The 16,455-nt window shown below is 40.3% G+C and overlaps 1 protein-coding gene across 2 annotated transcripts in view; it reads left to right on the forward strand.

Annotated features, from left to right (window-relative positions):
* Positions 1 to 16,455, forward strand: part of SLC9A6 (solute carrier family 9 member A6) — a 61,392-nt gene that overhangs the window by 24,988 nt on the left and 19,949 nt on the right. For both annotated transcript variants that reach the window (XM_055376466.2, XM_031005787.3), the window contains exons 8-12: positions 2,290 to 2,395; positions 2,691 to 2,779; positions 6,002 to 6,115; positions 11,940 to 12,051; positions 13,637 to 13,790. In XM_055376466.2, the coding sequence (XP_055232441.1) occupies positions 2,290 to 2,395; positions 2,691 to 2,779; positions 6,002 to 6,115; positions 11,940 to 12,051; positions 13,637 to 13,790 (575 nt within the window). The remainder of the gene's footprint in view (positions 1 to 2,289; positions 2,396 to 2,690; positions 2,780 to 6,001; positions 6,116 to 11,939; positions 12,052 to 13,636; positions 13,791 to 16,455) is intronic.

Here is a 16,455-nt window from a genome sequence, read left to right on the forward strand (position 1 = left end):
GTTCTATGATTAGAATTATGTTAGAATTATTAATCTTATAACTAAGTACTTGGTTTGAAAACATTAAGCAACAGTCTTTGCCAATAAATAAATAAAAGAACTGTATTGTTCTGCATAGGGTTTGGTGCCCTAAAACTTTCACTGCAAGTGTATAATTAGAGATGATATCTCTCTGAGGGTGAATTTTATAGTTGTAGATTAAATAGCTGTAAAGGTAGACATATTCCAAAGAGCCTCTGGGTGTTCTGTGTTGCTGGTCAGCCTGGCAGTCTTTTGCTCTTTGTTTAATAGGACAAATAGGAAATGTACAACAGCGATGCCGAATGAACAAAATGTGTTTCCTTGGTTAGGATATGTAAGAGTTCATCTCAGCTCTCCCGATTTTAAACTTTGTGCTCTAGAGCCCTGGACGGGAAGCCCAAAGGACCTGAGTTGTAGTCCTGGTACTACCACTTAGTCAAGTTATTCTTGTGTTCATGCAAAGGCCATTTTATCCCGGACTTCACCACCATGCAATATATCCATGTCATAAAACTGCACTTGTGCATCCTGAATCTATAAAAACAAATTTTATTTTTATTTATTTATTTGTTTTTTTGAGACGGAGTCTCACTCTTTCGCCCAGGCTGGAGTGCAGTGGCACGATCTCGGCTCACTGCAACCTCCGCCTCCCGAGTTCAAGCGATTCCCCCGCCTCAGCCTCCCAAGTAGCTGGGATTACAGGTGCGCAACACCACACCCAGCAAGTTTTTTTATATTTTTAGTAGAGATGGGGTTTCATCATGTCGGCCAGGCTGATCTCGAACTCCTGACGTCAAGTGATCCACCCACCTCGGCCTCCCAAAGTGCTGGGATTACGGGCATGAGCCACCGTGCCCGGCCTAAAAACATGTTTTAAACCCCCCACCCAAAACAAAAAGCCAGAAGGCATGTCTGGATCACCTGCTACATGTGCTGTGCTCTGTGTATCAAAGCTAAAGAAGACAAACATGACCTCTGCCTCCCTGGTGCTTTCGATATAGTGGCAGACACAAACATGCTAGAAGCTTTGACACTTCACCTCTTTGGATCTCAGTGTAGGAAATTGGAGGGTGGGGACGGTGGGAAAGAGGAGTGGGACCAGATGATGTCTAAAGAGTTTCCAGCTCTGGCCTGGTGCAGTGGCTCGTGCCTGTAATCCTAGCACTTTGGGAGGCCACGGCGGGCGGATCACAAGGTCGGGAGATCGAGACCATCCTGGCCAACACGGTGAAACCCCGTCTCTACTAAAAATTCAAAAAATTAGCCGGGCATGGTGGTGGGCGCCTGTAGTCCCAGCTACTCGGGAGGCTGAAGCGGGAGAATGGCGTGAACCCAGGAGGCGGAGCTTGCAGTGAGCCGAGATGGTGCCACTGCACTCCAGCCTGGGCGACAGTGCGAGACTCCGTCTCAAAAAAACAAAACAAAACAAAAAAGTTTCCAGCTATAAAACTTCTATGATACTTGTATAAAACAGATACGTTATTCTTTGTCAAGGACTTCTTAGTTTGGTATACTTCAGCCTTGTGCTGGAAGAGGCTTCTTTTATGGCTTTTTATAAGTGAACTGAGGCATAAAGCAGCAGTAAAAAGAGTTCTGAAGGTGATGCTAAGAGTGATAGTATCTCTTCCCCATTACAAGTTCCTTGAGGGTAGAGAGTATATCTTGTTAATCATTTTGTTGTAGTGCCTGGTGGTAGAAATGACTCTAGATTCTAGCCTGAGATTGGTCGTAACTCGGCACAGGCCCTTCCACTATCAGCTAACAAATACTTGTTAAACTAGTATAAAGCAGTGAAGTGCCTCAATTTCTTCATCATGGAATGAATGCTCTATATCATAGAAGTGGTAGAGGATCAAATTAGTGTAAAATCTCTTGGAAATTATGTATTTTTATAAATGTAAATTGCTATAATTATGGAAGCTGTCTAGCTTTGGGTCTCAGATTAATAGAGGTGGCATGTTATAGATCTGATCTGTTACTCCCATCTCTATCTATCCTTTACTGCATGGTTTCTGGCAAGGTGTGTGATACCCGTGAAACAACTGGAGTGGCTAAGCCGTAAGGCTTCCTCACTGAACGGAAGGCAGCTGACTCCTCAGTAAGATGCTCATTTTAAAAGTCTCCCTATTCTGGTGGTACCTTATTCTGAGATTTCTGTGTTAGAGAAGCTACAGAACCTTTCTTTCATGGTTGCCTTGCTTAAACTGTTATTTTTTCTAGTCACACTTTTGTGTTACAAGATCTCATTACTAGCCTTAACAGTCTTACGTGACAAAGTTCACCAAATTACGGGAGTTCCAGTTGTTGGAGACAGGCCTGTTCTTCTTGATGTCCTGGAGTACCTTCCTCTTGGCTGAAGCATGGGGCTTCACAGGTAGGTGACTTGCTCCCTTTGATTGTCAACCCTTAAAAGGAGTGACTTTGCCAGTCAATTTTGCTCCAAGTGGATCAGCTCCGTTAGTATTTGAACATACTTATTGTGGTTGGGATTTAGGTTGTTGCTTTAGAACATAAAAAAAAAAATTTCAGTGGAAGTGGTTCCTCTTAACAAAGTAAGTCACAAATGAGAATTTCCAGACAAAGCCTATAATCTACTGTGAAGAAAGAACCTCAGTATAAAAGGTGGGAACCATCCTTTTATGTGAACTTGGAATTTGTTGTCTTTATAGGTGTGGTTGCAGTATTGTTTTGTGGCATCACACAAGCACATTATACGTATAATAATTTGTCCACGGAGTCTCAGCATAGAACTAAACAGGTAAGAGGAACTTTATAGTTTGTGAATAGGCTTTTCCTTCTTTCAGCAAAATAGAAGTCTTTTTTACTAAAAAAAAAAAAAAATAGTCTTTGATCTGTTCAAGATGCTATCTACTCATTTTAGCTCCTCTTCCTTTGACTCTAAAAGTAGGTGGGATTGGCAAAATGAAGAATGACAGCATTTCGGGTGGAAATAGATCAGCAGAATAGCCAGAGACTGTTACTATTGTGGCTTCAATAACCAGTGATGTAGCTTCCCTTTCTCTCAGTGTTTTCCCAATTTAATGGCTTTTAAGGGGAATGTTTTGGAAGCTCACTCTGGTTTTACTCGAACTACTGCTGTGTGACGTAGATAAGGTTAACTTCTGATCTGACCAGACCTACTAAGAGATGACATAAAGATTAACTTCTGATATTACTAGACCTTCTAAGACATGATATAGATAAGATTAGCTTCTGATCTGATTAGACCTACTAAGAGAAGATCAACTTCCTTCAGTCCGCTCAGGTGCTGCAAAGCTACTATGTTTCCAGGAATGTCAGGGGACTAGTCAGTGGTCTGGTTTTATTTGGTACTGAATGATCAGTTGTGCAGGGTATCTGAAGGGAATTATAAAGGAGATAGGAATACAATTTTTCCAGTCTTAGGAGGTATGTGGGACAAATACATGAAAAAAGTGTAATGTCTGGAATAGAAATAGGTGCATACTTGATTATGGCTATAGTGAGAAACAGAAGGTTTAAATTTTGCCAAATGACAAGAAGGTTGTGGGATTCGCCTGAAAAGGAGTGGTGCTAAAAGCAGGAGCAACAGTATTTCTTCTTCCGGCTAGAGCCACAAATCAAGTTTATGACCTATGCTTTTCCCCAGCCCCTCAAAAGAGATTAGGCTTTTTCCCCCCAAGTGTATACATTAGGGCTACAAATCCTTTTTACAAATTAATTCAGTACAATAAGTAAAGAGAAGAAAATCAGCTGGCAGGGGGCGGTGGGGGAGGGGAGTCAGCATTTTTCCAGGTCATGGGAAGGGAATAAAAAACAAGAACAGGCTGGGCGCTGTGGCTCACGCCTGTAATCCCAACATTTTGGGAGGCCAAAGTGGGCGGATCACCCGAGGTCAGAAGTTCGAGACCAGCCTGGCCAACATGGTGAAACCCCGTCTCTACTAAAAATACAAAAATTAGCCGGATATAGTGGCTTGCGCCTGTAGTCCCAGCTACTCAGGAGGCTGAGGTAGGAGAATCGCTTGAACCCGGAAGGCGGAGGTTGCAGTGAGCCGAGATCGTGCCACTGCACTCCAGCCTGGATGACAGAGCGAGACTCTGTCTCAAGAACAAACAAACAAACAACAAAAAACTAGAACAGGGTAAGAGCTTCCGGTGTTGTTGGTGATATGATATGAAGCTTATGTACATTTAAGAAATATGAGGAATAGGAATCCTAGATTATGTACTTCAGATTATATGTCATAGAAGACATCAGAGAAGTAGGGGAAATGGTTTGAGGCTTGAGGATCTGGAAAGCTATCCTAGAAGAAACAGTACCCTTAGAAGGATGGGGAAGATTTAGGAAGGCCTAGGGGAGGCAGTACAGATAAAGGCAGGAATAAAAAGAAGGCAGTAAAGTGTAGAGCAGAGGGTGGCGGACTCCAGCCCTCCGGCCACATCCGGCCCTTGCCAGTGAGCTAAGAACGGTTTTCTTTCCATCCATTTTTAATTGGTTGGCAAAAGATCAAAAGAAGAATATGTTGTGACCCATGACAGTTATATGAAATTCACATTTCCATGTCCACCAATAACATTTTCTTGGCACACAGCCACACCCATTTTTTAAAATATATAGTCTATGGCTGCTTTTGTGCTTCACTGGCAGAGTGAAGTAGTTGTGACAGAGACTTCTTGGCCTGCAAATCCTCTCATGTTTACTCTCTGGCCATTCATGGGAAAGTTTGCCGATCCCTATGTTGCAAAGTAAAGCTGGGACTCTGGAGTCACTGTATTGTTTTAAATCCTGGTTCTACTACTTGCTGGCTGTGTGACCAGGAGGAAGTTCCATAACTTCTCTGTGCTTCAGTTTTGCCATCTTTGAAAATGGAGATAATAATAATACCTACCTCACTGAGTTTTTGTGGGATTAAAATGAGATAATGCATATGAAGTCCTTAGTATAGTATCGGACACACGGTAAAAACTGAAAAAGGTATAGCTGTTATCATTAGTATAAATAAGTAGTAATAATAGCATATTAAGTCATTTAAAGAAAAATAAATATACGCTTACTTATTTTAATTTTTATTCTCATTTTTGGGTAATAAGGCAACCCTGGTTTAAAGAGATTAACTAACTTGCCCAAAGCCACACAGCCAGCAAAGGGGAAGACAGGGCTCAAGCCTAGGCATTTTCATTCTTAAGCCCATGTTCTTAACCACTATTCTGTTATGTGTCAGAGGGCTCATAGTAACAAGCCATTGTAGATAACTCTGGTGGCCAGAGGGACACGAGATTATGAAGGGCCTTAACTTCATTCAGCAAGTATCATATACCGTTGCCAAGGCTATGATGTGAATGGGATGGGGCAGGCGGGCAGCAGGGTTTAGTTCTCCCCACAGATAGTTCTGCTATCCTACAGATCGATCTCTTCCACAATGTGGAAGCCCCTATCTGTAGGACGCTTACTCCCTATACGAGAGGAAGACCCACGCAAAAAGTGAAGTCACAGGGCAAGCCGGGAGTACGAGAGTTCTCACGAAGCACTCTATGCTAGGATCAGAAAGTTGAAATGAATCTTATAGCTTGCAAGAGGAAAGTATCTTGAAACTATCACTTTTAGAGATTCATTGGTTTGGGGGAGCTGGAGGATGAGGGATGGTTAGAGGTCCTTTCTCATCATTATGGGTAGGAAGTGATGAAAGTTCGACTAAGGCAGTAGCAGGGACACAGGAACATTAAAAAAAACTGACAGTTTGGAGGAAGAGGAGAGGAATAATTGAAGATGGGGCTTTGAAGAAGGGAAGCTGTTAGGGGAAATGAGGGGGCAACGTTTCTGGCTTTTTCTGCAGGACTAGAAATGTCGTCTCCACATTTGCTCCTTTCTGAACCACATATTTTGTGTGTATGCATGAAGTTTATATATATGAGTGTCTGTTTTAATATCTTAGTAATACTCATGCTTTCAAATTATGTAACTTTATTTGCTGGACTAATCTTTTACAATTTCATTTCAGTTGTTTGAGCTTCTCAATTTCTTGGCAGAGAATTTCATCTTCTCCTACATGGGGCTGACACTGTTCACCTTCCAGAACCATGTCTTTAACCCAACATTTGTAGTAGGAGCATTTGTATCCTTTATTATGTGTTTTATTTTGAAAATATTTTTAATTGAGATTTTCATGTGGGTTTTGAGTATGTGGTTCATAAGAATACATTTAAATATATACAGTTTTCCTCTGAGTAAAACAAATAAGGATTCCAGCTCTTTTTTCTAGTCTATTTATTTTATTATATTCTATTTCAATTTGTGGTTATTGCACAAATAATGTTGACAGATTAAAATGACAGACAAGTGTCCCACTGTTCTGCCAACCCCAAAAGATAAGTGTTTTCCCTTTATTACTACAGGGAAGGAGAGGTTGGATACTGGGGAGCAGTTAGCAGTCTGTGCCACAGGGCAGAAGGCGAAAGATAAGGAAATGTTGAATGAGGCCACTTTCTTTCTCTTTCTCTCCCTCCCCCAACCCCTCTCTCTCCCTCTCTCTTTCTCTCACATATATACAAAGAGTCTTATAAAAAAAAAACCCAACCTGGGCAATGTAGCAAGACCCCATCTTTACAAACAAAATTTTAAAAACTAGCCAGGTATGGTGGTTCATGCCTGTAGTCTAAGCTACTTGGGAGGGTAAGGTGGAAGGATCCCTTGAGCCCAGGAGTTTGAGGCTGCAGTGAGCTGTGATTGGGTCACTGCAGTCCAGACTGGGTGACAAAGGGAGACCGTGTCTCAAAAAAAAAAAAAACCAAAAAACCAAAAAACAGTTGGAAGGAAGAAACTGAGTATATGAAAGAGAGGAGGCAATAGTGAAAGCCTCTTGAGAAGGCAGGAATGAAATCCAAAGCATGTAGAGAGAAATTTTGCCTTCACTGGAAGGAGAGACAACTCCACCATGACTACAGGAGAGGATAGGGTATGTAGAAATGAAGGCACATTTGTAAGATGGAGCCATCCTCTCTGATGGCTTCTATGTTTATCTGTTAAGTAGGAGGTGAGATCATCTGCTGAGAGTAAGATAGGGAGTTATCTATTGTGTAACAAATTACCTTAAATTTAGCAGCTTAAAACAACAGACAGTTATTATCTCACACAGTTTCTGAGGGTCAGGAATCCTGGAGCAGCTCACCTGAGTGATTCTGGCTCCAGGATCTCTTAAGAGGTTGCAGTTGTGCTCTTGGCTGGGACTGCACCTTCTCAAGACTTGACTAGGGCCAGGGAATCCACTGCAAGCTCACTCAACTCACATCACTGTCAGCAAGAGGCTTCTATTCTTCACGTGGATATCTCCATAGGGCAGCTTACAACATGGCTTCTTCCCCCAAACTGAGTGAGCTGAGAGAGCCCTAAAATGAAAGCCGAAGTGCCTTTTGTAACCTAATCTTTGAAGAGACATACCAGCGTCACTTCCATAATATTCTATTGGTTATACAGACCAACCTGGTACAGTGTGGGTGGGGACTACACAAGGGTGTGAATACTAAGAGGCAGGCATGGTTAGGGACTATCTTGGGGGATGGCTTACACAGATCATAGGGATTTTGAGGAAGGTGGAGGTTCGTGAAATAGTTGTTGTAGAGAGTGGGAGAATAAGTTGACCAAAGAAACTCAACAGGACTGCTAAGAAGTACTAGGGATCCATTGTGTTTGAGAAATAGGAATTAGCAGTAGAACCAATCTGCCCCGTTGAATGACTTTGTCCAGCAGTACTTACTGTAAGCATGGAAAAAAGAGATAGTTGGCTCCTTCCAGGTTTGGAGTTTTTTCAAGTGGGTGCAATGAAAACAGAAGGACAAGAGATCATAGTGTTATTACATGACTGATGCAATCTAAACACTTCATTTAATGTTTAACATTAAAAGGTGTTATTAACATGATGATAAGAAGGGAAGTGAGGAAAGAAGACATTGTTTAAGGAAAGAATATAGGGATCTTTGGACTGAAGGTCCCAGTGCTATGGAGGAATGATCAGAGTGGGATAGTTGAACACGAAATATGGAAGGAGCAATTGTGGTCAGTGGGAATGTTTGAATAAGGAATTTTTAAAAGAAATATTTTAAAACCTCACATCAGAATGAAGATTCTGCCAAAGAGATTAGTGGAAGTTTTTTTTTTTTTTAATTAAAACTCTAGATAGGATCTCTGTTAGAAAGCGAAGTACTACTGAAATACTATTCTGCAGAGCCTTAGTCTGTGGATGAACTTTAGGCAAAAAAGATAAAGTACTGTTAATAGGAGAAGTTCTTAGCTGAAAGATAACCATGAGATCAGTAACTTAATGTCCTGCTAGTCTTGGAGAAAATTTGGAGCAGTAAAGTGGCTCGATCCACTATACTTAATCTGGAAACAAAGCTAAATATTCTCTGTAGGTTTCTGAGTCTGTTAGGAATTAAAATTCCTCAATACAAAATCCTACCATGAAAATGGCCTCGTAACAGGAGAGAGTTGCTCTGTTTCTGGCTATGTTAGTTAGGACATAGGTTGGTTTCATATGAAAAGATTCAAACTAATCCAGGTTTAAACAACATAGAAATTTCTTTCTTATCTAAAAATCTGAACTGGTATGGCAGTTCTGCTGCATAGGGTCATCAGGGACTGAAGCAATATTGTTGCTAACATCCTTAGGGACTTGCTGTTCTTGTGATCCAACGTGGCTCACCCCTGTCTGCCCATTGCCTTGAAGGGCTTGACCCAGAATGTGCACACGTCCCTTCCACTTAACATCATTGATTACACCTACTCACAAGGGAGGCTAGGAGTTATATACTTTATCTGGGTGGCTGCATAAAGATGAAAGGGAGGAGTGCCAACTACCAAGGAAGAAAGCAAGAACAGATGTTGGGGAGAACTAGCAGTCACTGCCACATTGGCCCACATGTTTGATGGTTACGTTTTCTTTTCTTTTTAGGGAATCACTTTTTAAAATAAATGTTTGATTTTAGAATAGTTTTAGGTTTACAGAAAAATTGTGAAGATAATACAGAAAGTTCTCATATGCCCCACACTCAGTTTCCCCTATTATTAACATATTAGCATGGTACATTTGTCACAGTGAATGAACTAATATTGATATTACTAACTAACGTTTGAACTTTATTCTGATTCCCATAGTTTTTCCCTAATGTCCTTTTTCTATTCCAGGGTCCCATCCAGGATACCACATTACATTTAGTTGTCATGTCCCCTTAGGCTCTGCCTGACTGTGACAGTTTCTCATATGTGTTCATTGTTTTTGGTGACCCTTGACAGTGTTGAGGGGTACTAGCCATGTATTTTGTAGAATGTCCTGCAGTTGGAACTTGTCTGATATTTTCCCCATGATTAGACTGGAGTTACATGTTCTTTGGGAGGAAGACCACAGAGGTAAAATGCCATTCTCATCACATTATATGAAGGGTATATACTTAATAATGTTGACGATAGTCTTAATCACTTGGTTGAGATAGTGTTTGTCAGATTTATCCATTATAAAGTTACACATTCCCCCCCGCCCCCCGCCATGTTGTACTGCGTGGAAGGAAGTTGCTATGAGCAAGGATTGAGGAATGGGGAGTTAGGTTCCACCTCCTTGAGGACAGAGTATCAGCAAAATTATTTGGAATTTTTCACACAGGAGATTTATCTATTCTTCCTCACTTATTGTTTTATTCAGTCATTTTTTAATTATTATTTTATTTTTTTTTGAGACAGAATTTCACTCTTGTTGCCCAGACTGGAGTGCAATGGCATGATCTCAGCCTACTGCAACCTCCGCCTCCCGGGTCCAGGCGATTTTCCTGTCTCATCCTCCTGAGTAGCTGAGATTACAGGCATGATCTGAGATTACAGGCATGCGCCACCACACCTGGCTAATTTTTATATTTTCAGTAGAGGCAGGGTTTCGCCATGTTGGCCACTCTGGTCTCGAACTCCTGACCTCAAGTGATCTGCACCTCTCAGCCTCCCAAAGAGCTGGAATTACAGGCGTGAGCCACCACACCCAGCCCAGTCATTTATTTATATCAATATGGATTCACTGATATTTATTTTATACTTTGAGTTATAATACAACTTTTTTATTTTCTTGCTGAAACTGTTCCAGCTTGGCCATTGAGAGCTCTTTTGGCAGGCTCTCCTGTGTGCCTTTGATATATCCTCATCATTGTTTTTAATTTTTATCCTCATCATTGTTTTAATTTTTTTTTTTTTGAGTACTTCCTTACTCCCTGGAACTATAAGATGCTTCAGGCTCATCTTGTATCTGTTCTGGCTCAGCCCAAGAATTGGCCATTTCTCCAAGAAGTCCTGGTTCCTTTTATTGGAGAATAGTATTAGAAACCAAAATCTGAGCACTAGGTGTGCTCAGTGTTACTTGGTGTCTTTGCTTCTAGGCCGTCTCAGCTGACAGATTGCTTCTAGGCTCTCCCAGCTGACAGAGCAAGGAGTTAGATATGTATATATCTATATATCCATATATGTAGATATATATACTAACTCATATATACACATATATCTATACATATTTCTGCATATAACCATCTGTATCTCTGTTAAGCTCAATATGGGTTCATACTGATGTCTCCAACTTTAATTCATTACCACATGGATGATTCTGGCCTCCTCCCCTTTCTGAACTGTAAACTCCCATTCTAACAGTAAGAAACCTTGTTGTCACCACTTGCCATCCATTTGCCTAATTGTTCAGTTTCAGTATACATGTATAATAGTTTCAGAATTGTTAACCAGTGTTCCCATGGAAAACAGCTTTGTCATGAGCATAGAATGCTTTTGTGCAGTTCCTTCTGTCTTTAGTCTTACAGATTTTTCTGTTTTCCAGAGTTACTTAGACCAACACCATTCCCCCCACCTTGTTTGTTTTGACACAGGGTCTCGCTCTTGTCACCCAGGCTGGAGTGCAGTGGCACGATCTCAGCTCACTGCAGCCTCCATCTCCTGGGTTCAAGCAATTCTCGTGCCTCAGCCACCAGAGTAGCTGGGATTACAGGTGTACACCACCACACCTGGCTCATTTTTGTATTTTTAGTAGAGACAGGTTTTTGCCATGATGGCCAGGCTGGTCTTGAACTCCTGGCCTCAAGCTATCCTCCTGCCCCGGTCTCCCAAAGTGCTGGGATTACAAGTGTGAGCCACCATGTCTGGCCTTGTTCTGTTTTTAATCTTAGATTTTCCCTTATATTTTTCTCAGGAAATGGGATGGAGACTGTATCGTGACTCCTGAAATAAAAATTGCCATCATAAAGCAGGAGTCCCATAGACAGCAAACTGGAGAAAAAGATACTAAAATTGGTTTCTAGTTAAAACCAATCTGAATTCACATTAAACTTTCCCTTTGAAGCAAGTTGGAAGTATAAACTTAGTGGAGTACAGTGGGGCTGGTAGCCATTTTAGTGCTGTGAGGTGGTGATTCAGCTGCCCTTTTCTTTGTTCTGAGGAAGGAAGGGGAAGTTTTCTCAGTATTACTCTTCTTCCTACCAACACTGACAATGAAAGTGAATTAACCTATTCTATTAATAATCTTAAAAGTATAGTAAAGAAACTGCTTTTAAACATGTTTCTCTTAATCTAGTAAATTTCCTGCATGTTACACTTGCTCTGTCTGATTTGGTAGCGACTATCCAAATGTGATTATTTTAATTTGAAGTAATTAAAATGAAATAAATTTTCAGTTCCTTGGTCACTCTAGCCACATTTCAGGTGCTCACCAAATTGGACAGTGCAGATATAGAAAATTTCCATCATTGCAGAAAGTTCTGTTGGACAGTGTTATGTTAGACAATGGAACCAAGAGACTGTGTGTTAGAAACTGAGTTCCCTAAAATAGTCTTTCACCATCTTGAATGTATAGTCTAAATAATATTAATAGTAAAATGAAATGATCCTTAACCTATTAATAATTTTAGGTTGCTATTTTCTTGGGAAGAGCTGCCAATATTTACCCCTTGTCCCTTTTACTTAATTTGGGTAGAAGAAGTAAGATTGGATCAAATTTTCAACACATGATGATGTTTGCTGGTAAGTTATAACTTTCTTCTCTTGCCCACCTCAAGCAACCATTCACAATGCGTATGCCAGCTTGATGTAACACTGAGATGTTATGCTGGTCATATAATACTCCTTTATTTTTATATTATTTATTTATTTAGAGACACTGTTTCACTCTGTCGCCCAGGCTGTAGTGCAGTGGCATGATCTTGGCTCACTGCAACCTCTGCCTCCCAGGTTCAAGCAATTCTCGTGCCTCAGCCTCCCAAGTAGCTGGGATTACAAGGCATGCACCAATATGCCTGGCTAATTTTTGTATTTTTAGTAGAGATGGGGTTTTGCCATGTTGGCCAGGCTGGTCACGATCTCCTGACCTCAAGTAATCCACCCACCTTGGCCTTTCAAAGTGCTAGGATTATAGGCATGAGGCACCACTCCTGGCCTATAATACTCCTTTAAACATTGAAGTTGCATCCTTGAATAGAAAAAGAAAATGTATATATATATATAGTGTCCCATTCCCTTCTGTGGGAATTTTTCATATTCTGATTCCAAATCCTTGGTTCAGAATTATGTCATACAAAGTGAGAAAGATAAGGATGAAGTCATTTTCAAACAAAAACCAGTAGGTGAATGTTTATAGCAGTTCTTTTCATAATTGCCAAAACCTGGAAACAACCCACTTGTCTGTCTCTCAGTGGTCAAATAGCTAATCAAACTGTGATACATCCATGCTATGGAATACTACTGTGCACTAAAAAGAACAAACAATTTACCCATACAGCATGGATGAATCTCAGAGGCATTGTGCTAAGTGCAAGAAGCCAGTCTTGAAAGGTTACCTGCTGTGTGATTCCCTTTATATGACATTCACAAAAAGACAAAGTCATAGCGATGGGGAATGCATCAGTGGTTGCCAGGGGTTTGATGGAGTGACAAGAGGTTAGACTAAAAAAGGGTAATACAAAGAAATTTGACAGGGGGAGGGATGATGAAACCATTCTGTCTTGATTGTAGTAGTAGTCACACACACCTCTATGAATTTGCCAGTATTCATGTGGCTATAGACCAAAAAGAGTGAATTTTACTGTTTGTAAATGAAAAGCGAATTTAAAAAAATTACTAAAACATCAATGCATGTCAGTAAGTAACATACACAAATTCTATTTCTATTTGTACTTTTTTTTTTTTTCGAGATGGAGTCTTGCTCTGTCACTCAGGTTGGAGTGCAGTGGTACAATCTCAGCTCACTGTAACCTCTGCCTCCCTGGTTCAAGCAATTCTGCCTCAGCCTCCCAAGTAGCTGGGATTACAGGCGTGCGCCATCATGGCCAGCTGATTTTTGTATTTTTAGTAGAGATGGGGTTTCAGCATGTTGGTCAGGCTGGTCTCGAACTCCTGACCTCAGGTGATCTGCCCACCTCGGCCTCCCAAAGTGCTGGGATTACAGGTGTGAGCCACCATGCGCAGCCTGGACATATTTAAGTATGTTAATATTTACTGCATATTTGTTCACATGCTTCTAAGTTTTCAGAACGTGCTTTCTTGCTCTGAATTTATGAAGCTTGCATTGGTAATGAGTTATTGAAGAAATACCTTTTCTGTTCCCCTGTAGGCCTTCGTGGTGCAATGGCATTTGCCTTGGCCATTCGAGATACTGCCACTTATGCACGGCAAATGATGTTCAGCACCACGCTTCTGATTGTGTTTTTTACCGTGTGGGTATTTGGTGGTGGCACCACTGCAATGCTGTCATGCTTGCATATCAGGTAAGTACTAAGTAGAGACCTCATTTTAAGATTAAATTTTAATTTGGTTTATTTTTCTGCCTGTTTTCAATTTTTAATCTTTGGAGAATCTGTAATGTTTTATTTTTTCCTTTTAAAAAATATGTAATATATAGTACAGAAAAAGGAAAATATATATGCAAAAGAAAAATTCATTGTTAAGACTTGGAGGGATATCTTTCCAGATCTTTTGCTATACATGCTATATATTTTTGACAAAAAGGGGCAACACTGAAGGTACTCTTGTAGCCTGATTTTTAAATGTAATATAGCATGGACATTTACATTGTAAATATATTTACATCATTGCTTTAATGGCTGCATATGTCCTGATTTATTTAATCAAATCCCTGTTGTTGGACTTTTGTATTGTTTCTAGGATTTTACTATTACCATTACCATTTGAGGATTTTGCTGTTACTATTACCGTTAACGATGTGAACATTCTTAAATGTATACACCACTGTGTACTTGTTTGATCATTTTTTAGAATGCATGTCTAGAAATGAAATTGCTTGTTCAAAAGGATATGTATATATTTAAGGCTTTTGATCAATATCACCAGGTCAGATAAAAAATTTGCCTTCCACCTGCAATGTATGAGACAATGCGGTTTACCCCAACCCTAATCACTACTAGATATTATCATTTTTCTCATCAGCACTGTTTTTAACCTAACAATCCAAAGCCGAGATCGTGAGGTCTTAGTCTTGAATGTGTACCAGTTAATGTATTCAATTTGAAAGCTCCCTTGTATCTCAAGAGTTCTGCATTTGTTTCCATGGATACAGCAGCCTATGCTGCTAAAGCCTGTGTAGATTTGAGTTCTGTGTTTGGCTGAAACTTCATAGACATTAAGAGCTACCAAGCTTCCAGAATACATAGGACTCATTAGAGAAAACAGTATTTCACACTTTATAGATCCTGTCCTCCATTTTTTAAAATTCTATTACACCTTTTTTAAGACTTCTAAAAACCAGCCAGCCCTAAATCACACTTTGAATGTTGTTGTTATTGTCTAAATTTCTCTTTACTATTCAAATCTCTTATAATTTCTGTGCTTTTATTGTGCATAGTATAAAATACACAAAAATAATGTTCTTATAACCTTAATTATTACTTTAGGGAGGACCTGGCATTTATTGAACACTTACTATGTGCTGGGCATTGTGCTAAGTACATTTTACATATTTATCCAAACATGATAACTCCATTTTACAAGTGATGAAATAGAGGCTTAGAAAGGTTCTGAGTTGTTCAAGGTCATCTGGATAATTAAATGGCAGGCAGAGGAGCCTCCAGTCTTTCTTAATTTCTTTTAGAAATTAATTTCATCAAATAATGGGCATGGTACATTTTGAAAGGACACAGTTCCTTTCTTTTCTCAAGAGCTTGTAGATGAAGACTTTCCCTCATTGTCCTAAGGATAACAAAATTAAATGTAAGAACAAACCAAACAAAATATCTACGCTTACCATCCCCGCAAAAAGAAAAGACAAAAACATACCTACTCATACAAAATTTAATCTACATCACTAGCTGTCAAAGCTCTTTGGCCGCATAGTGCTTGTCCTGTAACATAGTTGGTCACTTAATTATAATATTGTCTTATAGTCTTAGGTTACTTCTTATTTCCTTCTTGTTTTATTGGCATTATTCTTGGCCTCTTCGTGAACAGGGGCTGTATTTTAAGCTTCTCTTCCCTCCCCCCAAATTTGTCTAGTACAATTTTAAGGGCACTGCAAAGTCCTGAAAGTTTAAGATTCATGCAGACTTAGACTTGGCTTTGAGTTCTTGCCCCTTCACTGATGAATTCTGTGATCTTTGGCAAGTTCTTTAACCTTTTAAAGCCTCGATTTCCTCATCTGTAACATGTATGTTATAGTACCTACCTCCTTGGGTTGTTGTAAGGATTCAGTGAGCTAATATCTGTAAAGTTCTTAGCACAGCATTTCAAATTACCTTTTATTCATTCATTCAATAAACATTTACTGAACACCAGCCATGTGCCGGGCACTGTAGGTTACAACTCAGTGGTTCTTTTTTTTTTTTTTGGAGACAGAGTCTTGCTCTGTCGCTTAGGCTGGAGTGTAGTGGTGCAATCTCGGCTCGTTGCAACCTCCGCCTCCCAGGTTCAAGCAATTCTCCTGCCTCAGCCTCCCAAGTAGCTGGGACTACAGGCATGCGCCACCACACCTGGCTAATTTTTGTATTTTTAGTAGAGACGGGGTTTCACCATGTTGGCCAGGCTGGTCTCAAACTCCTGGCTTCAAGTGATTCGCCCGCCTCAGCCTCCCAAAGTATTGGGATTACAGGCATGAGCCATCTCACCCAGCCTCAGTGCTTCTTAACTGGGGAGAATTTTGCCCCCCGCCCAAGGGACATTTGGCACTTTCTGGAGACATTTTTGGTTGTCACAACTGGAAGAGGAGGCCGCTGCTGGCATCTAGTGAGTAGAGGCCAAGGATGCTGCTAAACATGCTACAATGCATAGGACAGGCTCCTCACCACCTGCCAACAGAGAATTATCTAGGCCAGAATGTCAGTAATGCTAGGGTTAAGAAATCCTCCTCTAGAGAACCACAGTGATCAAAATAAGATAGAAAAGGTTCCTCGACTTATAACATCTATACTTTAGTGAGAGAAG

The sequence above is a fragment of the Gorilla gorilla genome, chromosome X (genome assembly GCF_029281585.2).
Source record: "Gorilla gorilla gorilla isolate KB3781 chromosome X, NHGRI_mGorGor1-v2.1_pri, whole genome shotgun sequence".
Taxonomy (NCBI): Eukaryota; Metazoa; Chordata; class Mammalia; order Primates; family Hominidae; genus Gorilla; species Gorilla gorilla.